The sequence below is a fragment of the Gopherus flavomarginatus genome, chromosome 7, assembly GCF_025201925.1.
Source record: "Gopherus flavomarginatus isolate rGopFla2 chromosome 7, rGopFla2.mat.asm, whole genome shotgun sequence".
Lineage (NCBI taxonomy): Eukaryota > Metazoa > Chordata > Testudines > Testudinidae > Gopherus > Gopherus flavomarginatus.
Window position 1 is genome coordinate 7,030,902 of NC_066623.1, and position 11,966 is coordinate 7,042,867.

At 50.2% G+C, this 11,966-nt stretch overlaps 1 protein-coding gene across 1 annotated transcript; it reads left to right on the forward strand.

Moving 5' to 3' along the window:
* Positions 1-382: 382 nt before the first annotated feature.
* Positions 383-8,670, forward strand: ARSI (arylsulfatase family member I). Its single transcript, XM_050961554.1, has 2 exons — positions 383-1,518; positions 3,926-8,670. The coding sequence occupies exons 1-2, from the start codon at positions 1,199-1,201 to the stop codon at positions 5,325-5,327; spliced, it is 1,722 nt and encodes a 573-aa protein (XP_050817511.1). The 5' UTR covers positions 383-1,198; the 3' UTR covers positions 5,328-8,670.
* The last annotated feature ends 3,296 nt before the right edge of the window (positions 8,671-11,966 follow it).

Sequence of the window (11,966 nt, forward strand, 5' to 3'; positions counted from 1 at the left end):
TCCAGAAGAACATATTTGTCTGGCTGGGGGTCGTGGTGAGGAATGCCAGACAGGCCTACCAGGAGCCTTGATGTGTCTGGAGGGTGAAGCATCCTGTTTAAAACCTTCAGGTTCAGAAAAATGAAAATGCCTCCAGGAATGTGGGCAAGAAACCTCTGCATGCTGGTCCTGGAATTAGTTCCCTGCACGCATCAGAGAAGGAGACACCCACGCTGCAGCTGGAAAGCAGGGGAACAGAACCAGTGTTAGGACCCTGCAGGGCTCTGGGCTTCCCAGCTTTTTTCCTTGAAGTCAGTGAAAGAACTGGGAGGGGCTGACGCTCAGGCTCCCCTTAAACCTGGCTGCTTAGCCAGTCTCCTGGACAGATGTTACAACTTTCTGCCTTCTCTTCCAGTCTGTTCAGGAGGGAACTTTCTCTCTTTTCCCCTCTGGCTCTGCTCTCATCACTTGGTTTGCAGTTTGAGCAAAGCTAAGCAGGGAGCTTCCAGAGCTCTTTGTCCAGTTTCGAAAAACTTCAGGGATTCTTGAGGGAGCTAATTTGGAAGAAGCGGAAGGGGGAGCGGAAAAACAAAAGAAAACAAAGGAAGGAAGAAAGGAGAATAATGGTGATCTGGTCTTGCCAAGAAATCTTTTCAGTGCAAACTGTGAAGAAGGGAGAACCTGGCTCATCACCGTGGGGTGAGGAAGAGGACTCAGCAGCTGTGGGTTTAAACTTTGGCTCCATCTTCCACTGGAGTTTACATAAATAGAACATCTTCTGCTGAGGCAGGGCTCAATGAGCTAGCCTGGCATTCAAACAACTGAATGGGACAAGAATCCAGCTTGGTCTCTAGCCGGGTTTTGGGGTGGTTGTATTAAAATCGAGACATTGCAGCACTTTTGGAAACTTAATAACATCACAGAGGAAATTAACTTTATGGTGCATGTGTCTTTGACTGTTTCAGCTTGAAGATTATTTTCTTGTTACTGAAAACAGCTCTACAGCACTGGTGGATTTAATTGCTTTTTTTTTTTTTTTTTTTTAAAGAGAGAGTTGTTTCTATAAAACTTGCCAAAGGATTTGAAAGAACAAACCCTAGGTTGGGAGGGTAGATTGTGATTTATTTTGGAGAAGGAGAAAGAGATCTCCTATCCCTCTTTCTCAGTGGAAGGTGCTTGGATAATAACCTCCCTTAGAAGTCTGAATGCTTGGTCCAGCATGGCTGTTTATGCTCTCACAGGTTTCTCGCTAGTCAGCCTGCTTAGTTTTGGCTACTTGTCCTGGGACTGGATGAAACCCAGCTTGGTAACAGATGTTTCCATGGACCCAATGGAGAAATCCCTCCCTCCTGCCTTTTCCAAGCCACCTCACATCATCTTCATTCTGACTGATGACCAGGGGTACCATGATATTGGGTACCATGACTCAGACATACAGACACCAATGCTAGACAGGCTAGCAGCAGAAGGAGTTAAACTGGAGAATTATTACATCCAGCCCATCTGTACCCCATCAAGGAGCCAACTTATAACAGGCAGGTAAGACAACAACTGCACCTGTCACTGTCCTGGGAAACTTAACAGTTTCTTCCCTTCTCTTCTGACCAGTTAACCCCAGCTTACTGATGGCAGGCGAAATAGTAGGTGTTTATGGGATAGCCCTATGGAAAATACCCAAGTAGTAAAACCTTGAGGCTCTCTTAGGAAGATTCCCTTGGAAAAGAATTGTTTGGTGTATTGTGTAATAAATTGCGTGAAACTTTACACTGTAGACTCCATGGGGCAGGGATGCCGAATTACCGCCGAAACTGCGGGACCGGCGGACCTCCCACAAACATGCCGCCGAATCCGTGACCAGCCCACAGGTGAGCCACTCTCACAGCAACCGGCAGGCCACGCGCTTGCTGCGCTGGTGCCTGGAGCCGCCCCTGATGCCAGGGCTAAATGTGGCCCATTGGTGTTTCAGTGGTTAGGGTGCTAGCCTAGAACTTGGGAGAGAGAGATTCATGCCCCTGCTCCACCATGGACTTGTGTGACCTTGGGCATGTCATTTAGTGTCTTTGTGTCTCCGTTTCCCACCTGTACAATGGGGATAAAAGCCCTGCCCTGCACCACAGGGGCGTGTGAGGATAAATAATAAAGCTCGCGAGGTGTTCAGACACTATGGGAATGTGGGTCCAGATAAGTAGTTAAAGAGTTATAGCATGATCTAGCCCAGGGGTTCTCAATCTTTTTCTTTCTGTGTCCTCCCCACCCCACAACATGCTATAAAAATGCCACAGCCCACCTGTGCCACAACAACTGATTTTCTGCATATAAAAGCCTGGGCCAGCATTAGAGGGTAGCAAGCAGGGCATTTGCCTGGGGCCGCATGCCGCAGGGGCCTCTGCAAAGCTAATTTGCTCAGGCTTCAGCTTCAGCCTCGGGTGGCAGGGCTCAGGGAACCTGGGCTTCATCTTTCTGCCCTGAGCCTCAGTGAGTCTAATGCCGGCCCTGCTTGGCGACCCCCCTGAAACCTGCTTGCAGCTCCCCAGGAGGCCCCGGACCCCTGGTTGAGAACCATTGATCTAGGAGACCAGGCATCAGGCGGGAGTCAGGAAGCCTGGGGATCTATTCCTGACTTGCTGTATGAATGCTGGGCAAGTCACTTAGGCCAAAAGTTTTAAAGGCACCTTCAGGTAAGCAACCAAAATCACTGTCTGTTTTCGACAGTCATAGCCTGTGCCTGTGCCACAGGCTTTCTATCTGTAAAGTGGCTCAAATGATGCATGCCCATGTCTGCTGAGCCCTTGGAAACTGATGGCCATAACACAAATTAATAACCACCTTAAAAGGGAGACCCTCCAGCTCCTCCATCAGACCCCCAAAATGGAGGGAGACAGCTGCAACCTTTGCAAACACCTGGGAAAGAAAGAGCTGGTATCTGCATAGCCATGGTGTTAACATGATGGTCCCTGTGGCTGTGCATTATATGATCCTTTCTTCCCTTTACACCAACTCATGGGGTCACATGGTGGCATCATCAATGTGGTGTTTGCTTTGACCATGGGGCTATAGGAGGCTTTTCGCTCATAGTAGTAATAACAATACTTGACATGTTTTTAGCATTTTTCCTACTTGCTTGGGTTTAGAACCATTAAGGGATGGATTCTTACAATGCCACTGTGAGGGAGGTATGTACAACCACTTCTAAGTCCATAGACTTCTCCTGTAGAGGGTGCAGGCTGAGTCTCTGCAGTGAGTGTAGATGCATCTTGTGGTGGTGGCGAATGTCTGCGTGTCTCTAGAGTATGCTGCATGTCCATAGGAGGACTATGACAGCGCCTGGAGATCAGTGTTCATTGTATGAAGCCTGCCTCATCTCAGTCCCTTAGTGCTAAGGATTTGGATAGAACAGATGCCACCTAAGTGCCACTAGAAGAGAGAAACCACCTGAATCTGGGAATGGGAGGAAGGAAGCTAATAATCCCAGGACAGACTTAGTCACCCTATGGACACACAGCAAACTGCTAGATTGTGCAAGCCTTACTCATCTTGTTGAGCCCTTGCTCACTCGAGTAGCCCCACTGTCTTCAATGGGATGACTCATGCAACACAAATAAGGGTTGCACAATCTAGCTTTTTACAGGAGAGCAGCCCAATGACCATCCTGCACTGCTGGCTTGAGAGGCATTTGCTGAACTGATTTTGCCCATAGTTTGTTCCTGTAGGGTACATAAGGGTCTTCCTGCTTCCCAAACGATAGTGTATTCAATGGATTTGGATAGAGCAACTTGGACAGGAGAGTGTGATTGGGACAGCTGTCAAATAGGGGTCCACCATGTCAAACCCTAGTGCAAGGTGTTTCCTTTCCCAGGCACATGGGCAGGCTCCACTGAGGAATGGCTCAGAGCTTTTCCAGATCAGAACTAATTTCTCTTTTTGTTTTTCTTTATTCCCCTTGCAGGTACCAGATCCACACGGGCCTTCAGCACTCCATCATCCGGCCCCGGCAGCCCAACTGCCTGCCCCTGGATCAGATCACGCTGCCCCAAAAGCTGCAGGAAGCCGGCTACTCGACGCACATGGTGGGCAAGTGGCACCTTGGCTTCTACAAAAAGGAATGCTTGCCCACCCGCCGAGGCTTTGACACCTTTCTGGGCTCCCTGACAGGCAATGTGGATTACTACACCTACGACAACTGCGATGGACCCGGCGTCTGCGGCTATGATCTGCACGAAGGGGAGAATGTAGCGTGGGACCAGAGTGGGAAGTACTCAACCTTCCTCTATACCCAGCGAGTGAGCAAGATCCTGGCCACCCATAACCCCAAGGAGCCCATCTTTATCTATGTGGCGTTCCAAGCCGTGCACACGCCCCTGCAGTCCCCCAAAGAGTACATCTACCGCTACCGCTCCATGGGCAACGTGGCTCGGCGCAAATACGCCGCGATGGTGACGTGTATGGACGAGGCCGTGAGGAACATCACCTGGGCACTCAAGAAGTACGGTTACTATGACAACAGCGTGATTGTGTTCTCCACGGACAACGGCGGGCAGACATTTTCTGGGGGAAGCAACTGGCCTCTGCGAGGCCGCAAAGGGACCTATTGGGAAGGCGGGGTCCGCGGCATTGGCTTTGTTCACAGCCCCCTGATCAAACGCAAGCGCAGGACCAGCTGGGCCCTGGTCCACATCACAGACTGGTACCCTACGCTGGTGACCCTGGCTGGGGGCAACGTGTCTGAAGCCGAGGGCCTGGATGGGTACAACGTGTGGCCGGCCATCAGTGAGGGCAAGGAGTCCCCGCGCACCGAAATCCTACACAACATTGACCCCCTCTACAACCACGCCAAGCATGGCTCCCTGAAGGGCGGCTTTGGCATATGGAACACAGCTGTGCAGGCCTCCATACGGGTGAGGGAATGGAAGCTGCTGACTGGTGACCCTGGCTACAGCGACTGGATCCCGCCTCAGATGCTGACCAACTTCCCAGGGAGTTGGTGGAACCTGGAGCGGCTAACGGACAGCGTGCGCAAATCCGTCTGGCTCTTCAACATCACAGCCGACCCCTATGAGCGCGATGACCTGTCAGACCAGCGCCCGGACGTGGTCAGGGCTCTCTTGAAGAGGCTGGCCCATTACAACCGGACTGCGATCCCAGTTAGGTACCCGGCTGAGAACCCCCGGGCCCACCCGGACTTCAACGGTGGTGCCTGGGGGCCATGGGCCAGCGAGGAGGAAGCGGAGGACTGGGAGGGAGGTGGCGGGCTGCTGAGAAATAAAAACAAGAAGAAGAAGTGCAAGATCTGCAAGCTGCGCTCCTTTTTCCGGAAGCTGAACACCAGGCTGATGTCAAACCGCATCTGATGGGGTTGCTGCAGAGCTCCAGATGCAGCTGCTCAAGGTGGGTGTTCCAAATGGCCAGGACAATGGGAGGGAGAGAGGCAGATGGCCACAGAAACAGCAGCGCCCTCTCACTTTCCCTTGTCCCAGTGGACACATGCACAGGGCCAGCCATGCACAACAGCCTCCAGATGTCTTTTCCTCCGGTCTCCCCCAAATTGAGCAACCTGTAGGGATAGCCATCCGGTCTGCAAGGAGCAGGTGTCCAGGTTAAGGTGGCCGAGGGAGAGTGACGGGGGTTCTGCAATCCTGTTTAGTGGATGTTACATCGGTCGCAGGTTGTCGAACTGTCCAGCCCGTTCCAGCGCAAAAGAATGAAACTTGTCTTAAGCGATCAACCCAGGGACCAGTTCAAACGCACCATCCTGGGAGCAAAGCTTTAAAAGCAGATCAAACCCATGGTACTTGAAGCTGCATGGGGATATTTTCATGTGGTTCATATGAGGATGGCTGGCCTGCTGAAGGCTGCTTCAGGACAGTTTTCCCTGGTTGTCTCTCTATAAAATATGCTGTCACCCTATGGAATCCTAGTGAGTGTGCTACATCATGTGCCCCTGCTCTGGGAAAACAGCCTAGGGTGACCAGACAGCAAGTGTGAAAAATCAGGACAGGAGTGGGGAGTAATAGGAGCCTATATAAGAAAAAGATCTCAAAATCGGGACTGTCCCTATAAAATCGGGACATCTGGTCACCCTAAAACAGCCTGTGCATCCTCACTCAGCTCCGGCCACATCTTTTTCCTCCTGAAGACTTTACGGAGGTGGTAGCGCGGAGAAGGCGAGGGAACTTATTTTTATGTTGAAGGTCCCTGGCTCAGAGACTAGGCAGAGTCTGGGACAGCAAGAGAATACTATCCCTAATGGACACAAAGGCAAACAGACTGTATATAGGCCTGGATCAGTGTAGCCCTAAGGTGTATTGGAGACACGTTTGCACTGAGAACTTGTGGGGCGTTAGCTGTTTCAATGTAAAGCAACCCCAGTTTACACTCGTCTATCGTACAGACTCATGCATGTACCACACACGTGGACATGTATGTGTGGACTCACATACAGCCACCCCAACCACAATGGGTTTGAAAGAAGGTAGCTCCCTGATTCTCAGCTCCCAGGGGTGTCCTCTGCCAGATAGCCACCCCCTGCCCCTACCTTTGCAGGGACAGTGACACAGCAGAACAGCTTGCCTCATGGCCTTGCTGCCATGTTGATGCATGCCAACTCTGGAACAGAGGACCAGGTCTTTCAGACACTTGCTCTGCATGGTCTGTTTTCCAAGGTGTGCATGGATTCCCAGGGGATCCACAAAGAGCTAGTGGCAAATGCAGTGCAGCTTGGCGACGGGGATGTAAGGCGGGATCAGCGTGTAGTAACACCTTGCTGGGCTGCAAACCGCCGGCATCTCTTTTGTTTGTTCCCAGAGCAGTTCCTTACTCAACACACTCCAATGATGTGTTTGCAACAAACAGGCACCCACTGCTTCCCTGGCTGCCGAGTGAGTCTCCATGATTGCTCAGTCCTGCCAGCAAGGAGGGGACACCATACCACCCTCCTTCCTTGGGAATTTAACTGAGGAGATATCCAAGGCTAGTCTCCTCTGAGCGTGACAGGGTGCAAATTGCTGGTCCTCCACTTCTGCTTCCTTTTACTGCTGATCTTTCTGTGGCGTGTGTGTGAGAGAGTGTGTGCCCGTGTGTGCCACGGATGGGGGCTGGCCAGGAAGAAAGAGGGTAAATGGCTTTAAAAGCATTTTTAACATGTGGCACATTTACATTTACACAATGCATTTTACATTTCTCCCCACAGGTTTCTCTTGGTGCAGTGTGTGTAGGCGACAGCCCTGCTGTGAATTTTGAAAATAGTTATTTTTGTCTCTGGAAATTGAGGCCTGTTAGGACTTGTCAGCTTTTGGATGAGCAGTGTAGGCCTTCTTTTTTTTTTTTTTTTTTTTTTTTTTTTTTCAAAATAACATTCATTTTAAATCTGTCACTGAAGAATGTGACAACTGGCAGCATTTTCACTGACTACCTTGCAGAGTGCTTTCCCGTTGTCTCTGTATGTGTGTGTGAGGAAAGAGACAGAGACGAGGCTGGGGAGGGGAGATGAATACAATGACATTTGTATTTTTTTTATTATTATTTAGATTATTTGAGGATTGTGATTTTATATAGAAAAAGGAGGGGAAAAACCTCAACAGCAAGGGAAAGAGAAACGAGAGGCCATGTTACCCTAGAGATGGGCAAAAATGGGAGCTTTTGCATTACCCACAAACAGGGCATGAATCGATCTACCTATCTATACGGTAACCATCACTGCACTATGGCCCCCATCCTGCAAGTTGTTTCGTGAGAACAACCTCCCGGAATTCAGTAGGGCTCAGCGTGGGTTCCAGGGCCTGGCCAGGTGGAACAGTTTGCAGGATTAGAGCACAGTCCAGAGTCTCCTATCAAACTCACAGATAGAGGTGGTAGTTTCTCTTTCCTCATCCCCTGGTTGAGATCTGGGTCCTGTTGAGCTGCTCTCAGCTCCATTTGGGAGGGAAGTATTCTGACACTGGGAGCGGGTTCCGGTTTTGGGTTGTCTCTGTGTCAAATGATGGTGGGCGAAACTGGCATCAGAATTGGTTTTCCAAAACCAAAGCCAGCAGTAGTGGCTGAGATTGGAGTTCAGTTTATTCAGCTTTGCCATCACCCCACCCAGTGTAGAGCGAAGTGCAGATCAGTAGTTCTAGCTTTGGCCCATCTCCCTGGTACATTGGCAAGGTTATGACCAGTTACAAAGCAGCCACATAGAGCCACTTACCATAACAGACCTAAAATCGCCTACCAGCTCTGATGACCCCGGGGAGAGACTATGTGTTATAAGTGGCTTGTTAGAAAAATCATCACAGCAACAGAGTAGAGCATTCCATCCCCTTATGCATCGTGCTTCATTTAATGAATAAGTAAATGAGATTTCACCTATGGCCCCCATTTAGCAGAGCACTTCAGCAGGTGCTTAACTTTAAGCATGCGCTTAAGTGTGTCTGTATTCAGGCAAACACATAATCACATAAGTAAATGCTTTGCTGAATAAGGACGGATTTAAATACATGCTTAAAGTTAAATATATTTTAAACACTTTGCTGAATCAGGGCCTATGGGAAGAATCCAGAGAGAGCAAAAGAAAAGGTGAAAAAGAGCTAATATAAAGATCAGACACAGAATCAAAGCAAACGGGGATGCTATGCGAAAACAAATAATTGTTGATCATTTGAGAAAACAGCTTTAATGGGAAGTTGGACGTGGGCAACTGTTATAACCAAATTAGGACTGAGGGTCTGTGGTGTGACAAGAGTTGGTCATAAAATTTTCTCTGAAATTTTTTAAACAAATTTTGTCATTTTTTCAAAAATGGAAATTTCCATGAAAACATTTTTGATTTTTTTTTTCAATTTTTCCATGTTTGGATGATTTTCTTTGTTTTGTTTCAGATGTTTTTCCTTTCTTTTCCATTGCCAATTGGAGCGATCGGTCTAATGCAAAGCTTTTGAAAATGATTCTGAAACAGAAAACTCATTTTAGACAATTTTCATTTTTTGGAAAGAACACAAAAGTCGAACCAAAATGTCTCTGGAAAAATTTGAAAGGCAAAAGTGAGTTCATTTCAAAATCCAATGAAACTTTATTGGAAAATGTTTAAAGGCTTGTAATTTTTTTGATAATGGTTGGTTAGCTCTAGTGGTGACTTCACAATGATGGCATGTGCCATCTCTGAGCATGCTTAATTCCATGAGCCCAAATCTGAGGGGCATGAGAGAAAGGGGCAACTGGTTCTGGGAACGTGAATATTGGCTCTTGGTGACAGCAGCTGGTGCAAGCTACAACATATTTTCTAAGTGTTTCTCCATTTTGAGCCAGTGACCACTTTGTCCTGCCTTCTCAGAAACTCCTCTGTCACTCCCAGAGATGCACTGTGGTCCCATCCCTGTTCTGAGACACGCTAGCTCAGTTTCCTTGCTCGGTGCTCTGCTTCCAGGTGAGATGGGACAGGCCAATGCAAACTGCTGGAAGACAGCTCGGCGAAAACAACAACCCACAAAAAACACTGGAAGAAAGGAGGGGTCTCGGCCTGAAAAGATAGCCCCCTGGACTGCTTTGGCTGAAAAGTGAGGCCCCAAGGAGTGTGCACACTCCTTGTCACACTCCATCTCCTCCCCTATCTGGCTCTAGCTCTAAGAAAGTCCATGGGTGAGATTTGCTAAGCCCACGGCTGCTCTACTTCTGCTTTGTCAATAGTGGCCATGAGGAGCTGCCCACACGCCAAGGAGATCTGTTTGCACAGATATGCTGCGATCACTCTCTTGTAAAGCTGCAGAAGCCAAAGTCGATTTAAAACATCAAGCCCTAGGAGCTGAGCGACAGCCAGGTTCCCACGGAGGAAGCTGGTCAGTGAACAGCGTCTCGGCAGGCACCAGCTTTGGCACAGGAGGACTAGAGTGCTGGGAAGGGAGAGCTCAGCATTATGGCATCTGCCTCTCCTTGGCCAAGTCTCCCTCTCCCTCTAGTCGACATTCCCGCCAAGACCCAGCAGTGTTGGTCTTCTTTTTAGCCTGGCTGTTCTCTCTGTCACTGAAGCGGGGATTTGGAAGGCTGCAAAGATGAGACGTGAGAGGCAGCTGTCTCTAAGCGCTGCTCCTTTCTCCCCCTCTTCCACCCCATAAAGGCCACTTGGTTGGGAAATTGCAGGAGGTCAGAGAGGACTTCGCAAAATACAGGGTTTCAAAGCAAAATGGGCCTGTTTGTTCTTCATGACAGTTACCCCCAGCATTACCCAGGATGCACTGTAGCAGCCAAGGCACCTATTGGTCCTTAGCATTAGTGGTGGTTGTTTGCCATGTCTGGAATTGCCAGTGTTGCTAGCATCCTTTGTCTCCAGCTGGGCCTAGCCCTCTACCCCCCTGTCTCTTACTCGTTTGCCTCCATTTTGTTCTAGGATGCTGTCAGTTGACTAATAAAGTATTAATATAATGCACCTTGTGGTTATGTTCTGGGATGGTGAGGATGAGGAGGACTGCGTGAGCGACCTTGGCCTTTCCTCAGACACAGTTATCACTCCTTCACTTATTCCCCTCTCTGGGTTTCCTCTCCAACGCGAGCAGTGCAAGGGGACACAGGGGTGGCTCTAGGTATTTTGCCGCCCCAAGCACAACAGGCAGGCTGCCCTTGGCGGCTTGCCTGTGGGATGTCCCCAGTCCCGCGGATTCAGTGGCACGCCTGTGGGAGGTCTGCCAAAGCCGTGGGACCAGCGGACCCTCCGCAGGCATGCCGCCGAAGGCAACCTGCCTGCCGCCCTCGTGGCGACCGGCAGAGCGCCCTCCATGGCTTGCAGCCCAGACACGGGCTTGGTGTGCTGGTGCCTGGAGCCGCCCCTGAGGGGACAGATGGATGGCCCTGGGGTGGCCTGTCTTCATCCCCGGGGCAAGGGGAGCAGCAGTGTGAGCAATAGGATCTTGCTGCACACGTCTACTTGGCTCAGCCCTTGCAGGGGCTGACCTCCATGGTGGAGAGGACAAGTCGACCTCCATTTCAAATCAGTGCTCAACCTGGGTGGAGGCTGCTGAAATGGGGGCCAGGGTAGGCTAGTGGTGGGATGACTTTGGGGATGTGTCCCCTAGGAAGTGAACTGAGTCCACCATACTCACTTCACATACGGTACATGTACACTGCAGCAGGAGGATCAATTCCCAGCTCGGGTAGAGGGACACGGGCTAGCTCTGATCAAGCTACGTGCTAAATACAGAGCTGTGGCCACAGCTACATGGGCAGCAGCTCTGGCTGGTTGCCTCAGTACGTACCTGGGCTCTCAGATGGGGCTGTCATAGGTGGCTAGACTGAGCGGCTGTCTGCACTCTACCGCCATGCTGCTGTTTTAGGGCGATCAGAGCTGGCGCGTGTATGTCCCAGGTATTGTGCAGAGGCCCCATGATGCCATGGAGCAGCTAATGTGTCTTTGGTCTCCTATGGGTCTGCATCAGCCTCATCCCCCTGCAACCCATATAAGCCTGTATCAGTCCCTCCTTCTGCACCACTTCTAGGCATTGTCTACCTGATTACAGGTTGCCCAGGGGCTCTAGAAGAATTCACATCCCATGCTGCTTGGCCAGAAACCTGGGAACCTCAGGCTAGAGCACCAAGGGAAAGGAAGGAAGTATGGGGTATCCAAAAGGGATGCACGGGCTGGAAACAAATCACCCCCTCTACTAGGCTTCATGGTCTCTAATGCTTCTGAACTTGTCTCCATTGCCCCATTCATCACACAGGTGTAAGACCTTCAGCACTCAGCCTCCTGCCCTCACCACCCTCCGGCATAGCCTCAGCCTCCAGCCCCGGAAGCCCAGCGCAGGGCATGGACACTGGGTTAGTGGCTGGAATTCCAGATACAGACTGGGTATCAAATATCAAAAGCGGAGTGCTAGATTGTTTGCCTGACTTCCCCTCCCACCTTTCCCTGGTGTGGTTGGTCAATGCAGTGCAGCTTGTCTTTTGAGGGGAAGGCAGAAAAACTGAGAAGTGTCTAGGGTGGCAGCCAGCAGCTCCTCCTTTGGGTAATAATAATAATAATATCC

Bases quoted from the DNA above. Each gene is read 5' to 3' on its own strand.
- ARSI (XM_050961554.1), top strand. From the start codon at position 1,199: ATGGCTGTTTATGCTCTCACAGGTTTCTCGCTAGTCAGCCTGCTTAGT. The intron at 1,519-3,925 runs GTAAGACAACAA...TTCCCCTTGCAG, and splicing joins AGCCAACTTATAACAGGCAG to GTACCAGATCCACACGGGCC.